This window comes from Phocoena sinus, chromosome 15, assembly GCF_008692025.1.
Source record: "Phocoena sinus isolate mPhoSin1 chromosome 15, mPhoSin1.pri, whole genome shotgun sequence".
Classification (NCBI taxonomy): domain Eukaryota; kingdom Metazoa; phylum Chordata; class Mammalia; order Artiodactyla; family Phocoenidae; genus Phocoena; species Phocoena sinus.
Genome location: NC_045777.1, coordinates 58,882,030 through 58,899,534, shown reverse-complemented (window position 1 = coordinate 58,899,534; position 17,505 = coordinate 58,882,030). Strand labels below are relative to the sequence as shown.

Sequence of the window (17,505 nt, the reverse complement as noted above, 5' to 3'; positions counted from 1 at the left end):
TCACTTTTTTTTCCTTTTTAATTGTGGTAAAACACACATAACATAAAATGTACCACCTTAAATATTATTTAGCACGCAGTTCAGTCGTGTTAAGTACCTTCACACTGCTGTGTATCATCCCCATTTTTTATATGAATAAACAGGCCCAGAGGGGTGACTAACTGTCCCAAGGCCACGTAATGAGGATGAGGTGGAGCCAGGACTTGAACCTGACTGTCTGTTCCAGGGCTGTGCTAAGCTGCCTCCTTCGCTGACTCTCACCTGGGCAAGCACTGCTGCTGAGAAAAGAAACCCCACAAAGGATGAACAGAAAGAACAATGGGGCAGGACACCGGACAGTCTATCCTTTCTATCTTTCCTTGGTACTTCTCCATCCTTCCAATTGTTCTGCAATAAACGTACTTCACTTATACTAAGAAGTCCGGAGTCGAGAAGTGACAGGAGCTGCGTTCTGGGCGCGGGGACAGGCATGCACACGAGTAGCTGTGCTGCTTGCTCTGGAACACGCCTGCCTGTCCTGTGCTACCAGCGAGGCTGCCCCGTGTGGGCCTGCCTGAGCCCACAGAACAATCCAAGGTGTAGCCAAGGTCAAATGGCAGCATGAAGCTGGGGTTTTGGTCTCTTCCCACACCCCACTGCCTGGGCTCCCAAGCTTTTCTCTGCCGGCAACACGCTCCCTGATGCACTGTCACTGCCAGAAGGCTCCAGGGCACCCAGCTGCTTCATCATCTGAGGTGGGTAATGACCTCAAGAAGTGAAGCAACACTCAATTCTTCGGAACTCTTTTCTCCTTCCAGTCTCCGCGCCCCCCCGGAAAAGGCTGTCTGGAGCACGATGGCTGGCTCTGCCTACTGAGTGCTCATTTCACAAGAGGGCTCCTCAGACAAGTGCTGGTGTGTCTATTGGGAAAGTGTCTGTTGGGGGTGCACATTCCAGGGGGAAACAGTGTGGGACCTGGTTTGGGAACGTGGTTCCTTCCGAGGCCTGTGTGCTCCCAGCCTGGCAGTATCCTCAGGCTCTCTCTTCACAGCTGCCCTGGGGACACCGAGAAGCAGTCTGGCAAGCAGGAACCCCATGGACTCAGCTCAGCCGCTTGAACACTGATCTCTTAGACACAATTGCCAGACAGCTTTGAAAGAAGCACAAATCCTGCTACTTTTGCTCAGGCAGGATTCTGAAATCTCGTCTCTGCTTTTTGTTCGTGAAAGATCAGGAACAAATTTCTACGAGGATGGCCTCTGAGTGACCCTGACCCCTAGCCTGGTTTGGAAGCGGTGGCTCTGGGAGAAGAGTGTCTTTCTGCATCACAGTTTTGCAGGTTTGTCCCTGATCCAGTGGAGGCGGGCTTGGAGTGGGAGGACTCGAGAGCAGGTGTGTCACACCGAAGACAGGGATGCGGAGCGGTCTGCCTGGGCCAGGGCCACCCAAGAGTCCCCTCTCTCCTGAGGCTCTGTCCTGCCAACCTCTCACGTGGCAGAGCCGTCAGGTGGAGCTCCTCAGCCATCACCAAGCCAGCCTTGAAGCAAGTGGTCTTCAGAGGCAGGAAGTGGAGGTAGGGATCTCGGCCACCCGTGGGAGCTCTGTGGGCTTGGTCTGAGCCTGTTTCCTATCTGTAGAGCAGAGCAAGTGCTACTTGCTTCCAGAGCTGTGCGGAGGATAGAATTAATGTATACAAAGTGCCTGGCACAGTTAATTCTTCCAGTCAAACTGTACCCCACACTTCCAGAAATAGATGACTTTTCTGTCTGAAACGTGCTGAGGGCTGGAGCCAGCAGTGTGATTCTGCCAGATACCACTGAGGCCTCAGGTGGGGAGAAGTCACTTCGGGAGCATCAAAACTGAGTCAGGAATGAAAGGGACTGGCGGTGGTGGCAGTGGGGGCTCAGGGTGTGACCTGGGCAGGCCTGTGTCCAAAGCCTTGCTGTGGATGGGTATCGGGTGTGTGTGACCTTGGGTGGGTGGCTTCCTAGTATGTAGAAGAGGAAAATGGTAAAAACTTTCTTCTGAGGCAGATCAAATGAGAACCCTGCATAAAGTGCTTAGCAGCTCTATATATTTTGCTTTAAATAAAAAAAACAAAGGCCTCTTGGGGTCAGATTCAAGTTTCTGTAACTCACCAACCCAGTGGCCCGAGGCTCTGACCAGGGAGCTGGTGGCTGGGAGGGGTTGACATGGGACTAGGGAGACTAGACTGGAGGGGCGAGGGGAGGGCTCTCCTTCCCATGTGACTCCAGAAAGGGTATTTCTTCCCCTTGGGCAAGCTGGTAGGAGAGAGCTGGCTCCAGTTTTATAATTAGAAACAAGAAAAATAACAGGCCTAAATAATTAGTTTCTGGAGAACACTGCCATGAGATGACATTAACACCTAGTATGTTCTCCCCAGGGGAGAAGTCAGAACTGAGGTCTATGAATTAAACATTGATTTTTTTCTCCCTTTCTTTTCCTTTTTTTTTCTTCCGGATGTCAGTCGAGGCTTTGTGGTCAGCTGGGCTGGCACTGTAATCTCGCATCCTTCCTCAGTTCCTCAGCTGCCAAAGGCTGGCTCTGGAACCGCACTGCCTTTCCACAGAACTATGTAGTATTCTGGGTCAGTGACCGATAAGGCCGCTGTGTTTGCCTTTGACAAAGATCACACCTACGGAAAGCACAGCGCTCGCCCTCGTGCTCAGTGATTCCGACGTTTGCCCAGAGAGAGATGGCGCCCTGAATCCAGTGGGATAAGAAGTGAGGGAAGCTGACTCTCCCACTGGCACCCCGAGCCCCTACCGACTGGGGCCGGAGCCAGACCCAGGTGCGAGCGAGGCAAGTAAGTCACAGTCTGCTGGGAACAATTCACCCGTCCGAGCCTCCAGCTACCAATCCACGTCCCCACCCGCCTTCGCCTTCGACAGTCACTGAGCACCTGCTCGCTCATGAAGTGTCAGCCATCGAGGGCAGGACGAACAGGGCCCCAGAACCTTCTATCCTAGCGCAGGGCAGTGATGCAGACGAGAAGACAAGTGGGCAACTTCAGTGAAAGGTGAGGGCTCTGAAGACTGTGGGAAAGCAGCTCCTCAAAAAGTTAAATTCCTATTCGACCCAGCAATTCCACTCCTAGGTAGATGGCCCAAAAGGCTGAACACTGGTGTTCAAACAAAAACTCATACACACACACTCGTAGCAGCACTATTCACATTGGCTAAAAGGTGGAGACAACCCCATGGCCGCCAACAGGTGTAAGAATGGATAAATCAAAGGAGGTCTATCCACACAATGGGCTGTTACTCGGCCATGAAAAGGGATGAAGCTCTGACATATGCCACAATGTGGATGAACCTCCAAAACATCATGCTAAGTTAAAGAAGCCAGAAACAAAAGGTCACACATTGTAGGGTTTGTATGAAATATCCAGAAGAGATAAATCCAGAGACAGAGTGGATGAGTGAGTGCCAGAAGCCTGGGGGGAGAGGGGATGGGGAGTGACGGCTTAGTGGGTACAGGGTTGACTGGGGCTGAGGAAAATGTTTTGGAACTAGTAGAGGGGATGGTGGCACAAGACTGTTAAGGTACTAACTGCCACTGAGTTGTATACTGTCAAATGGTTAATTTCACGCTGTATGAATTTCCCCTAATTGAAAAACTAAGACCCAGCTGCTGCACAGAGGGGGACTGGGGTGGGTGGGGCCCCTGGGGAGGCCTCCGAAGAGGAATGTGAGCAGAGCGCTGAACGCTGAGAAGGCACCAGCCTCACAGAGGGTTTCAGGCTCCAGCCACAGGGCAGCGCGAGGACAGAGGTCCTGAATAGGACGCGCCTGGCCCTCGCTAGGTGCAGACAGAAAGCCAATGGGGCTGAAATGCTGGGTTGTTTTATTATCTGCAAAGAAAGCCCAGGACAGAGAAGAGAGAGGAGCTGATTGTGGAAAGGGGGCAGGGGCCAGGTTGCAACAGGACTATCCTGAACAGGGTAGAGGGCAGTGAAAGAGGCAGACCGTCCTTTCCCTGGAGCTAAAAGGCTGGTGGGGGGCAGCTGACTGTCCTCAGCTGGGGAAGGGTCACTTTTTTAAACATGTCACTGAGCCCTCGTCAGTAAGGGCCAGTGGGTGTCAACCTGCTTGGCTGTCCCACTCCAATCCCCGTAACACGCTGGGTTCTAAGAGCCCTTCTGTTTGGGTAAGAATTAGGAAGGGCCTGGGTAGGACCCGAGCCAGAGGGACGGTGGTGTTCTGTCACCAGCCCTCCCACCCCCAGGTGAACGCCTGTGAGCAGCCTCTGGGCCAGAAGGAGCCCAGAAGGGGTCAGGAAGGCCAGAGCCCCGGCCCGTGGACTGGAGCCCACTGCCCCCTGATGCCCAGGCTTACTTCCGGGAATAGCCTCTGCTCTGGGGTCTGCTGGTCCACGGGTGTTCATGGGAAGACTGCACCGTGGGCTAGTTTTCAACACCCCGCCCTGCCTTGGCAGATTCTGGCAATCAGCTGTCACTGTGCGTCAGTGGAACGATTCCTCGAGGGCACCAGCCATGGAGCACCGCACCTCAAAGCCGGACTCTAGAGCCGGCCGCGCCTGCCCGCCAGACACGCCGGTCACTGCTGACCCCTCCCTCCCCGGCCATGCGCACACCGGCCTCTGCCCTCGTGGAGCTGAACATTCTATGGGGGCGAGAGCCATAAACATAAAACTGGCCAATAAACAGAATTTGTGGTTTCTTTCCAAGCCAAATGGAAGAAGAAAAATATACCAAAGTGGCTACTCGCCTATTAGTCCTGATTTATATTCTACTTTAATATCTCTTCCAAGGAAATGAAAGGTATATTTTCATCAAATATAATCATGTATAGCTTGGAAAGGGGGAGACAAATGGCTCTGTGACAATTACTTGGACCTGCAGATAAAATTGGAAGATGTGTCACAGTAGAGCTGCCTCTTCCCGCAATCTCCCAGAGGCAGGTGGCCAGCACTGTTTCTTCCCCTGTGAACTGTTCCCAGGCAGGAGCAAGGATCCCACCCGGCCTGGGATGTTGCAACAGTGTGGCCTATGGCAAGGGACACAGAGCAATACCCAGATGGCAGCTATGGGTGCCATAGCATTGGAGGCCAACCTGGGCCGGGCTTCCGATGACCCCTCCAGCAAACTCTGAGTAAGGTGAGCGTGGTGAAACTGACGTGCAACCAACCCAAGTCTTATCACCCGGGTGCCCGGGACGCACATCTCACTCACTTTGTGACAGGAGTTAAGCCGAGGAATGCTGCTGAAGATCTGGGGGCCACCGTTCCCTCGTGTTCCCTTGTCAAAGTGCCTCAGCCTAAACCACCCAACGTCTGGGGCCCCTGTGGGAATTGCTCGTCTCCCTGGTGTCCGCACAGGGAGAAGGCATCTGGCGGGATCTGCTCTGAGGCTGTGCGGAGAATAAGAACAAAGCCTTACTCCTTACGCAGTGAAGACTGAATGAAGGTACCGTGCTAGGCGCTGCGGTACAGCGGTGAAGGGGACACTCCAGGTCTCCGTGGAAGTGACCCTCTCCATGGGGGAGGAAGGTACACAAATACGTCAATTAGGTACGGAGCCCCAGGGCCACGGAGAACATAAACCAGGCTAATGTGATGCGGGGGGGCTGGGGGTGAGGGTGGGGATCAGGAAAGGCCTCTCTGAGCAGGTGGCACGCAGACTGAAGCCTGAGTGATTGGCAGGAAGTAGCTACACACAGATGTAAGGAAGAACATTCAATGCAAAGGCCCTGGGGCAGGAGAGAGCACAGTGAGTTAGGGTAGTGGTTCTCAAAGCATGGTCTGGGGAACCCTGGGGGGCGTCCCAGGGTCAGAACTTTCATAAAAATAATGTTGGCATTTTCCTTTTACACTCATTCTCCCAGGAGTACACAGAGGAGTTTTCCAGAGCCCACGCTCTCACAACAGGTTGAAAGCAGAAGCAGATACGAGAATTCAGCTGTCTTCTATTAAGCCAGATAGTAAAGAGACTTGCAAAAATATAAACTTTTTTTGTTTTGGAAAACAGTTATTGTTCATAAAGAACTATGTTATTTATTTTTACATAGGATGGCTTATTATTTTTTAAACGAATAAGTAAATATTTAAAGTATTTCTCAGTTTTAATTTCCAATACCTGAAATATCAATAAACATAATCCATACAAACTGAAGCTCTGTGAATTCCTCAATACCTTTCAAAGAGTATGAAGCGTCCTGGGACTTCCCTGGCGGTCCAGTGGTTAGGACTCCGAGCTTCCATTGCAGGGGGCATGGGTTCGATCCCTGGTGGGGGAATTAAGATCCCACATGCCGTGCGGCCAAAAAAAAAAAACAAAAGAAGAAGGAATCCTGAGGCCAAAACCTTGAGAAGCGCTGACTTGGAGGAGCAGCAGGGGTGGTACAGCCGGGGCAGGGACAGCACGAAGGCGGGGGGGCTGCGTCTGAGAGGCCGGCTGGGGCCCATCCCACAACGATCACACAAGGTCAGAGCAAGAGATCTGGATTTTGTTTCGGGCGCAACGGGAAGCTTACTGGAGAGCTACAGGCAGGAGCATGATATGATCTGACTTATGTTCTAGAAAGATGCCTCTGGCTGCATGGAAGGGAGGGAACGAGGCTGGAAGCCAGGGAATGCCGCTGATGCTGCGGCCACAATCTAGGAAGAGATGCTGGTGGCGGGGGAAGATGGTGGGGTGTGTTCTGGAGGCAGAGCAGCCCTGTGGGTGTAGGAGAGCAAAGGGAAAATGAAGGATGACCTCAAGATGCTGGGCATCTGTGGGGCCAAATCTGAGCTAGCAGGTGGTGAGGAGCGGGGCGGGTGGGTTCCTTTCCCTCTCTCGAGTCACACTAAGGCTCACTCTTCAGGTCACATCTCTGGCCCAGGCGAGGACAGGGGGGCAGCGAGCCCTCTTCACCCAAGGCCCCTCTGGGGCACAGCTGAGAGAATGTCCCCACCACCAGGGGCTGTCGGGGGGAAGACACTGCCAAGGGGTGGATGGCTGCGTTCAGGCGCCACCTTTGACTTCCACAGTCCCAACTGGCCCAGCGTCACGTATCCCGACCCTGGGACCAGCAAGAAGACACTGGGCATTCCAGCTGTGCCCCCCTGCCCACTCCCCAACCCGTGAGGCAGCAGGCCCGGGCCACTGTTGACAGGGCGACACCCCCAGCACTGGATAACCTCACTCTTCCCCTGGAGCCCAGGCAGGATGGGAGAAGTAAGTAATTGCAAAGCCTTCTGCAAACAGAGGGGTGGCTATGCAGAGGCCAAAGAACGTGACATCCTGCTCTGTTTATTAATTTACACTTGCCTTGTTCCAAAGATGGGGGAGCGGAAACAAGGACCAAGCTTTTCTCCTTAACCCATTAGTTCCTGAGCTCAGAGAAGCCCTGACGACCCTAAAGAACTGATTTCTTAAGTAATATCATCTTAAATGTCAATTATATTTCAATTTAAAAAAGTACGAAGCGGTGCTTATACAAATGTTATAATAAAATTACAACTGTGTGTTTATTGATTTTTTTTTTTTTTTTTTTTTTTTTTTTTTTGCAGTACACGGGCCTCTCACTGTTGTGGCCTCTTGCGTCGCGGAGCACAGGCTCCGGACACGCAGGTTCAGCGGCCATGGCTCACGGACCTAGCCGCTCCGCGGCATGTGGGATCTTCCCGGACCAGGGCACGAACCCATATCCCCTGCATCAGCAGGCGGACTCCCAACCGCTGTGCCACCAGGGAAGCCCACAACTGTGTGTTTAAAAAAAAAAAAAAGGAAGAAAGAAATGATTTCTTACCAGGCCAGTGTGTATTTAGTTAATCTAGATTCATGGTCATCATTTATATTTACTTAGCAACCATCTCTACAGGGCAGAAAGCAACCTGGAGAATTTTTAACAAAGAAGCCTCCAGACCCCTGAGCAGGCAGAATCATCTCATATTGCATGGCTGAAAACAGAGGTAGGGCTACAATCAGTCTTGTAGCCTAAGACTGGATTTAAGAATGAAAGCAAGATTGCTTTGGCTATTTGGGGTCTTTTGTGTTTCCATACAAATTGTGAAATTTTTTGTTCTAGTTCTGTGAAAAATGCCAGTGGTAGTTTGATGGGGATTGCATTGAATCTGTAGATTGCTTTGGGTAGTAGAGTCATTTTCACAATGTTGATTCTTCCAATCCAAGAACATGGTATATCTCTCCATCTATTTGTATCATCTTTAATTTCTTTCATCAGTGTCTTACAATTTTCTGCATACAGGTCTTTTGTCTCCTTAGGTAGGTCTACTCCTAGATATTTTATTCTTTTTGTTGCAATGGTAAATGGGAGTGTTTTCTTGATTTCACTTTCAGATTTTTCATCATTAGTGTATAGGAATGCAAGAGATTTCTGTGCATTAATTTTGTATCCTGCAACTTTACCAAATTCATTGACTAGCTCTAGTAGTTTTCTGGTAGCATCTTTAGGATTCTCTATGTATAGTATCATGTCATCTGCAAACAGTGATAGCTTTACTTCTTCTTTTCCGATTTGGATTCCTTTTATTTCCTTTTCTTCTCTGATGGCTGTGGCTAAAACTTCCAAAACTATGTTGAATAAGAGTGGTGAGAGTGGGCAAACGGAGCTGAAGGAATCAGGCTCCCTGACTTCAGACTATACTACAAAGCTATAGTAATCAAGACATTATGGTACTGGCACAAAAACAGAAAGATAGATCAATGGAACAGGATAGAAAGCCCAGAGGTAAACCCATGCACATATGGTCACCTTATCTTTGATAAAGGAGGCAGGAATGTACAGTGGAGAAAGGACAGCCTCTTCAATAAGTGGTGGTGGGAAAACTGGACAGCTACATGTAAAAGTATGAGATTAGATCACTCCCTAACACCATACACAAAAATAAGCTCAAAACGGATTAAAGACCTAAATGTAAGGCCAGAATCTATCAAACTCTTAGAGGAAAACATAGGCAGAACACTCTATGACATAAATCACAGCAAGATCCTTTTTGACCCACCTCCTAGAGAAATGGAAATAAAAACAAAAATAAACAAATGGGACCTAATGAAACTTCAAAGCTTTTGCACAGCAAAGGAAACCATAAACAAGACCAAAAGACAACCCTCAGAATGGGAGGAAATATTTGCAAATGAAGCAACTGACAAAGGATTAACCTCCAAAATATATAAGCAGCTCATGCAGCTCAATAACAAAAAAACAAACAACCCAATCCAAAAATGGGCAGAAGACCTAAATAGACATTTCTCCAAAGAAGATATACAGAATGCCAACAAACACATGAAAGAATGCTCAACATCTTAATTATTAGAGAAATGCAAATCAAAACTACAATGAGATATCATCTCACACCAGTCAGAATGGCCATCATCAAAAAATCTAGAAACAATAAATGCTGGAGAGGGTGTGGAGAAAAGGGAACACTCCTGCACTGCTTGTGGGAATGTGAATTGGTACAGCCACTATGGAGAACAGTACGGAGGTTCCTTAAAAAACTACCAATAGAACTACCATATGACCCAGCAATCCCACTCCTGGGCATATACCCTGAGAAAACCGAAATTCAAAGAGAGTCATGTACCAAAATGTTCATTGCAGCTCTATTTACAATAGCCTGGGGATGGAAACAACCTAAGTGCCCATCATCAGATGAATGGATAAAGAAGATGTGGCACATATATACAATGGAATATTACTCAGCCACAAAAAGAAACGAAATTGAGCTATTTGTAATGAGGTGGATAGACCTAGAGTCTGTCATACAGAGTGAAGTAAGTCAAAAAGATAAAGACAAATACCGTATGCTAACACATATATATGGAATTTAAGAAAAAAAAATGTCATGAAGAACCTAGGGGTAAGACAGGAATAAAGACACAGACCTACTGGAGAACAGACTTGAGGATATGGGGAGGGGGAAGGGTGAGCTGTGACAAAGCGCAAGAGAGGCACGGACATATATACACTACCAAACGTAAGGTAGATAGCTAGTGGGAAGCAGCCGTATAGCACAGGGATATCAGCTTGGTGCTTTGTGACCGCCTGGAGGGGTGGAATAGGGAGGGTGGGAGGGAGGGAGATGCAAGAGGGAAGAGATTTGGGAACATATGTATATGTATAACTGATTCACTTTGTTATAAAGCAGAAACTAACACACCATTGTAAAGCAATTATACCCCAATAAAGATGTTTAAAAAAAAAAAAAGAATGAAAGCAGTTGCAGGCAGTGGGTGGCAGCGTGAACTGGCGCACTTTTTCCAGAGTGCATGTTGGGACTACATATATTACGATGAAAAAACCTCCCCTTTGACTCAGCAGATCCACCGCTGGGAATTTATCCCATAGACACGTGAGATTTGCACACTTACACAAAGATACCCCGAGGAGGTTCACTTTGACAACGGAAGAGCAAGACACTGGAAACGACTCAAATGTCCATCAATACAAAATGTTATAAAAGACTTTTTTGTTCCGTCCATATGATAAAATACCACACAACAGTGAATGAGCATTAGGTCGATTTACATGTGCTTACACGTAACACTGACTTGTCAATAAGTGAAAACGGCAAGATGTAGAATCACACATATGGTATAACCCCGGGTGTAAAAACAGACAAGCAAAACATTTCTGGAAGGAAATGCAAGAAACTGTTAACCATGGTCACTTCTGGGGCCAAGTAGTCTTATTTTTCATTTTATCATGTCCTGTTTGGGTTTAAAGAAATCATATGCTTATAGTATATACTATATTTCTGAAATGAATTAATCAAATCGAAGAATGAAATCAGAATGAATCATGGGGTGGAGGGGAAACAGGGATCCTTGTTTGGGTCAGGTTCTTTTCACTAGATTTTGTTCTTAAATGTACAACTGCTTTTGAAAACATTTTGCCACATTTGCAATTGAGGTTCGAAGCCCTGACTGCGGAGAAGTGAAGTTGCAAGGGACAGCTTGGCCAGTTTTCTGAAGCTTTGTAACCAAGGGCAAGGTTGTCTTTCGAGGGGTTGGGATGCATATGGATTTACTTAAAGCAGACATGTCAGAACAGGAAGGGGGAGCCTGCCGGCCCTTCTGGAGAACCAGTACTTTCAGCTTCACCAGGCGACCTTGAACTTTCTATTCATGTTTCTCTTTTGGAGAGGCAGGGAGGAAAGTTAGAGATGCGCTTCGGGGAAAGTGGGAAGAGAGGATCCCAGAAAGAAGAGAGTGGCAGCCGCCCCAGGGGCAGCGGAACCTTCTTCTGAAGTCTCACTTCTTCAGGGGCTTAAACAGGAACTGCACACACTAGCTCTTCCTAGTCATCCTACATGGAGGAAATGACTCTCCCACAACCTCGTTACTAATAATCTGAAGTATTTCCAAGAAATTTCCAAGAAATTTTTAGCCTTAATTCTGAGAAGTTCTTCCACACCCTCAAACAAATCTCTGGAAAACCAAACCCCGGCGGCAGAACACCAAAGAGAAAGCCAAGATTTCTTTCTGGGGCTTGTGTTTAATCTTGTGTAGCACTTTGATAAGTTCTAAGAAACGGGGTTTCTGAGAGGGGAAGGAAAGCCTACACAGGCTCAAGACAGAGAGGGTCCTGGAACCACCCCTCTCCCGCTCCCCGGAGGGGACAGGAGGTGGCACAGGGTGGGGGCTGGCTTACCTGGCACCTTGTCCACCGACGCAAACACAGAGCGCTGTACTGTGGGGTCGCTGCTGCCCCGGCGGCACTGGTCGTAGAAGCGGAAAGGCAGGTGCTGGGTGGAGGACGAGCCGAGACCAAACCCCAGGACTTCAGTTGTCGGCTGGATCGGGAGGTCCAGGAGGGCTACGTTCAAACAAACCCGTGGCTCAAGCTCAGCACGTGCGTGGGATGGGAATGTAGGTGACAAGATTTTGGGTGGCACGGCTGTAGCAGGTGTGGCCACATCCCTGCCAGGCACATCCCTCGGACAATGCCAAGCAGGCAGCCAGCAGCCTCGAACTGGGGTGACCAGCGTGACACCAAGGGTCCCGCCTGAGGTTCATAACACAAGCAGTGCCTACAGAGTGGTTCAGAGATGAATGCCAGGCCCATCTTCACCTCGGATTCTTGGCTTCCATACACTAAAGACCCTACCAAGGCTTAGCCCTGGGTACAGTTTCAGACCCCAAAGCAAACGGGGTCAATTCTGCTGTGAAAGTTCATAAATCTATGCGTGTGGGGAAGAGTGTGTGAGACAGAACTTACACACACGTGTGCCTGTGTATTTATGAGTGTGTGTGTCTCTGTTGCTGTCCTCTCTTCCATGCAGAAATCTCACGATACAGCAATTTGGAGGGGCTTTTTAAAATCAATGTGAGAAATACCCAAGGCGTTAGTTCTAACAGCCACTTTACGGCATAATTCTCAATTTTCAAATGAAATATTTAGCCTTCATGCCAGCTGTGAGAAATTGCTTTACATTAAAAAAAAAAAACAAACAACCCTCTGGAAATAAATCTTAAGAGAAAGGACTGAATGATTTAAGTCACTTTGCACATTACAAAATGCTTCTGTAATGATTTTGGAGGCCAAGTTTCAGCTAAGTGAGAAATAAGATGAGGACTATATGGGATGCAGGCCTGCACAAATCAACGGGGCACGTGCAGTAAATGACTGAGTTCGCGATATCCAGAAACCCTGCCCTCCAAGTGTTTCTTTTTAGGTGACCCCTCGAGAACGCTCCCCTTCTCTCCCAGTGGACTGGAAAGCCTCCCAGTGACCACACCAGAACGACCACTGGTGCTTGAGCTGAAAGACACTGGTTTCTTGTGAAAGGCTGTTTGTGATTTTAGGAGTTGACAGGACGCCTTTTCCCCGAGGAGGACGCTGTGCCTTCCACCCTGATGAAGGGAATGCCCTCATTTCAGTGCCTTCACTTCTAAGAAAGCTGGGGCCTTCCTGACACTGGGCAGTGTAGGGCCACCTCACAGATTCACCACAGTCCCGGTGCAATGTGCAACAACACTTCCGAATCCAGTGCTGGGTTACGGCCCCTCACCAGGCAGGGCTGCCTCTCATGAGAGCTGGGAACGGAGAGGAGGAAGGGATGGGCATTAGTGTAGGAAGTTCTGTGTTTGGGTTCTGCCAACTAACTGCCTGCGTGGCTGTGGGCAAGTCACTGAGCCTCAGTTTACTCTTCTGTAAAATGGGCAGAACAGGCCCTACTCATCTCAAGGGTTGTTTTAAGGGTCAGAGGTGGCAGAGGAACGTCGAAGCGCTTTGCAGGCATACGCTAGAGAACGTCCGTGTGCGGGAGGGAGAACCGTCGTCCCACACTCACAGCTGCCTCTTGCCTGGGAGGGAGGGCTTGCCTCTTCCAAGCAGCCCTAGACTTGTAGAATCAAATACTCAAGGTTCTCCATTCTCTCACCAAAACACAACTCATTCCTGAACCATACGTTTCCTCTTCTAGAGGAGTCACAAGGGTTCTCAAGGTCAACGTGAGAGTCATGCCGATGGCCTGCGGCAGCTGCTGCCCCACTGCCGAGAGAGGACACCCGCCGGGGCTGCACTCACCAGCTATTCTCTGCATCTTCATGCGTCTCGCCTGGATGCGGCCCTTGGCCAGGCGCTGCTTGGCGATGATGCAGCGGATGTGGTCCGAGAAGACGAAGGTGGCCTGCAGGATGGGGAAGGGCTTGGAATGGGGGCTGGATGCAGGCTTGTGGATGGTGATATTCAGGGCGCGGCTGTCGTCCTCCACACCAGTCACCTGCATGTCCTGCGGGGGGAGGAGGCCAAAGAAAGGGTGTCTGTTAGGTTCAGGGGGAAGGTAGCTGCTCGGAAGCTGTGGATTCACATCTCATCTAGAATGAGGTCCCCCAGATTGAACTTTGCTTTTGCTCTGGAGGAGACCATCAGCCCCCCAAGTCTGAGAGAGTCAAGGATGGGCACAAACCAGGCCAGGCCTGGCGGGAAGTGAGGGGTGGGAAGCACAGACAGTTCAAGTGGCTGATGCTGGCTGTGGTGGCCGGTTCCATCCCCGCGAGAACTTGAGGCAGCTAGTAAACACACGGGACACCAGCCTCTACATGGGGCCTCAGGGAGCCCAACAGACTCCAACAATTGTTGCTTCGGAGAACTAGAGATAACAAACCTAAGTTCCTAGTCCTTTCCAGTGTGATCTCCTCCAGCGTAACAATTCCTTCCTTGCTTCTCTTAAGAAGGGGGCATCCTTAGCTCCCATTTGTATGTCTCTGACGAATTCCTGGTCCCTAAAGGAAATAGCTAACTCCAAGAAAGGAACAGGGGAGGACCACTTAGCAGACGTTTGAAGAAAGTTACACTTGAAAGGTAGAGGAGAACTCACGTACAGCAAGTATCCTCAGGACAAATCCAATCTAAAACCTCAGATTGGATTCTGTGCAAAGAATTTGCTTCCCACTGAGTAAGGTTTGAGATCAAAGCAGGAGACAGGAGACAGACATGAAAGTCAGAAAGGTGGGGAAAATGTTGAAAAGGCTCATGAAGCAAGACAGATACTGTTCACAGGCATTCAATCTGGCACAAAATGTTGCAGTGGGAATTAGATGAGATATTACGCTTTTAAGACGGAGAGAGAGGCTGGCATGTAATAATGGCCTGACAAATAGAAGCTACTGGAAGACAACCAAAAGAAAAGGTTTATGTGCCTTTCATTGTCTGAGGGACGACATGTGTTAATCCTTTGAGGGATAAAAACACTTTCCTGACACTAAATTCTAAAGGAAATTGATCATAAACCTAGATAAATAAGAAGCACTAAGTCACCTAATGGACAGTCTCGTACGCGGAAGTCTTTTTCTAAATGAGAGGTTCTTCAGATAGCTGCTTCTCACACCACCTTCTGTAAAAGACCTTTTTTAAATGGAAAGATCTTGAAAAAGAGGAGGCTGGGAAATGGTTGCAACAGCATCCTCAAACACGTGGGTGGTCCTCTTGGGGAGTGGGTTGCCCTGGAGAGGTGGATGTGGGTCGCCCCAGCAAGGCCTTGCCAGCAACCAGGACTGCCCAGCAAGGAAACGGACTCAGCGCAGGGCAACTCAGGGCCCAGGGGTCTGGCGGGGGTGATGGTTGGGGAGGGCGTGAGCTGGAGGCTGTTTTCAACTCATCTGGTTCCACGCTTCGTTCGACCAACTAGCTGGCATTAGTCACCCATCATTTAGACAAACATTAAGAAAACCCACGCTCCAGCTTGACGTTTGGCAGTTTAGAGCCCAGGCCTGCTGGAGAGGTGGAGGACACAGGAACGTCCATAAATCACCAGTGGCAACAATCATTCTAGAGAGGAAATAGGCACAGCCCAACTTCTTGGTATCTTCCCTAGGGAAATGTTGGCCCAAGTGCACAAGGAAGTCAGGACAATTCTGTTCACGGCAGCACTGTCTGTAAAGGTAAAAAGCTGGAAGCAGCCACGGGGTGCTGGCTAACTCTGCCTTGGTGTGTGGTCAGGAAGCAGTTAAAAGAACACCAGTAAGGCTGCAGAGACTAACACAGTCAGTTCTCCAAAACATTAGTTGAGTGAAAAAAGCAAAGTTTACAATACATTCAATGTGACAGGATAAAAAATACACACACACACACACACGCACCCCATTCCAACTATATGTTGTACAATTTTTAAAAACAGTACATGTAGTTATAGTCATACACATATTCGGCAAAGCACCGTATCTGATAACGGATGAGAGGAGTCAGAACTGGGTTTTGGTCAAAGGGGACTTGGCTCTTATCTGTGAGGTATTCTAACTTTTGTCAATGATAATCTGTTCATGTGGCCCTTATGTCATTAGAACTTGACCGTAAAGATGACACTTTTGTGGGTGTTTGTACAGCCAACCGAGAAGAGCTTCCGGAGCTCTCAGCCATCATACCTGCAGAAGGCCTGCGAACTTGACCACTCCCCAGCCCAGCCTGGACACGTCAGGCTCCACCAAACTCATCTGGTAAATGTCGACAGCCAGGAACCGCTGGAGCATGCTGCCATCCTTGGTGATCACCGTGCATGCGATCAGGTCGCTGTTGTCTGTGGTAGAGGGGGACAGAGAGCATAGTGAGGTGCAGTCCGCTGCCCAGCTTGACGGACACACTCCAGCTGACTTGTGTTCTGCCGGGCAATGCAGCTTGGCACCGGAGCCTGGGCTGGAAGTCACACACACCTGGGTCTGAGTCCCTCCTCCAAGTCATGCTAGGCAACTTACTGTACCTCTCTGGGCTTCAGATTCCTCATCTGAAAAATGGGGATCATGCCCCTCCCACTCAAAGCACTGTTTGTGAGGACTAACTCAGATAAAGTACATAAAGCATCAGTACAATGTTAGCTGTGGATTAGGCACTGCACCTGTAGCTAAAAAAATAACCAACAAATCCGGTATCCCAGTAACATTTCAGTGCTTCCCTGCAGGCGTTGGTGGTTTACACCTGTGATGGTGTTCACCTAGATTAAGTGAAGACAGGAAACGAGGAGCCCCTCGCTCAGTTATAGAATCACCAAGACCTCAGTTTGGTGTCTGACAACTTAGAGCCGAGCTCTACACTAGATGATGCGCCATCTGGGGCAAGGCACTTAGACTCTCTAAACCACAGTTTCCCATCTGTAAAATGGGAATAATGTCCCCTATCTTGAGATGTCTGATGCCTTAAAATGAGAACAGGTAGGTAAAGCATTTAGCAGGGGGTCCTCAGCTTATGCTTGGTCCCTTCTCTTAGCTGGAAGTTACTCCCAGATTTGAGGTCTAATTAACTGCTTGTCCTTGATGGCTTTGAAATCACCAGAGTAACGCAGAGCCATTAAATCTACAGTCTGCTTTGAGTTCCCTCCAGTGAAACCCTCTGTAACATGTTTTTTGTTTTTTTTGTTTTTGTTTTTGTTTTTGTGGTATGTGGGCCTCTCACTGTTGTGGCCTCTCCCGTTGTGGAGCACAGGCTCCGGATGCGCAGGCTCAACGGCCATGGCTCACGGGCCCAGCCGCTCCGTGGCATATGGGATCTTCCCGGACCAGGGCACGAACCCGTGTCCCCTGCATCAGCAGGCGGACTCTCAACCACTGCGCCACCAGGGAAGCCCCTCTGTAACATGTTTTAAAGGAAACAGCTGAACTAGGAAACAACCTAAATGCCCCCAAATAGGGGAACCACTTGAGTATGATTTTTTTCCCATCATATGGAAAATTATATACCCATTTAAAAATTATGTTTAGGGCTTCCCTGGTGGCGCAGTGGTTGAGAATCTGCCTGCCAATGCAGGGGACACGGGTTCGAGCCCTGATCTGGGAAGATCCCACATGCCGCGGAGCAACTGGGCCCGTGAGCCACAACTACTGAGCCTGTGCGCCTGGAGCCTGTGCTCCCAACAAGAGAGGCCACGACAGTGAGAGGCCCGCACACCGCGATGAAGAGTGGCCCCCGCACAACGATGAAGAGTGGCCCCCGCTTGCCACAACTAGAGAAAGCCCTCGCACAGAAACGAAGACCCAACACAACGAAAAATAAATAATTAATTAATTAAAAAAAAAATTAAAAAAAAAAAAAAAAAAAAAAAAAA

At 49.1% G+C, this 17,505-nt stretch overlaps 1 protein-coding gene across 1 annotated transcript in view; it reads right to left on the bottom strand.

The window, feature by feature from the left end:
• Nucleotides 1–17,505, bottom strand: part of CLEC16A (C-type lectin domain containing 16A) — a 210,612-nt gene that overhangs the window by 40,882 nt on the left and 152,225 nt on the right. The window contains 3 exon segments of the mRNA XM_032604590.1: nucleotides 11,622–11,786; nucleotides 13,500–13,704; nucleotides 15,836–15,987. Coding sequence (XP_032460481.1) covers nucleotides 11,622–11,786; nucleotides 13,500–13,704; nucleotides 15,836–15,987 — 522 coding nt within the window.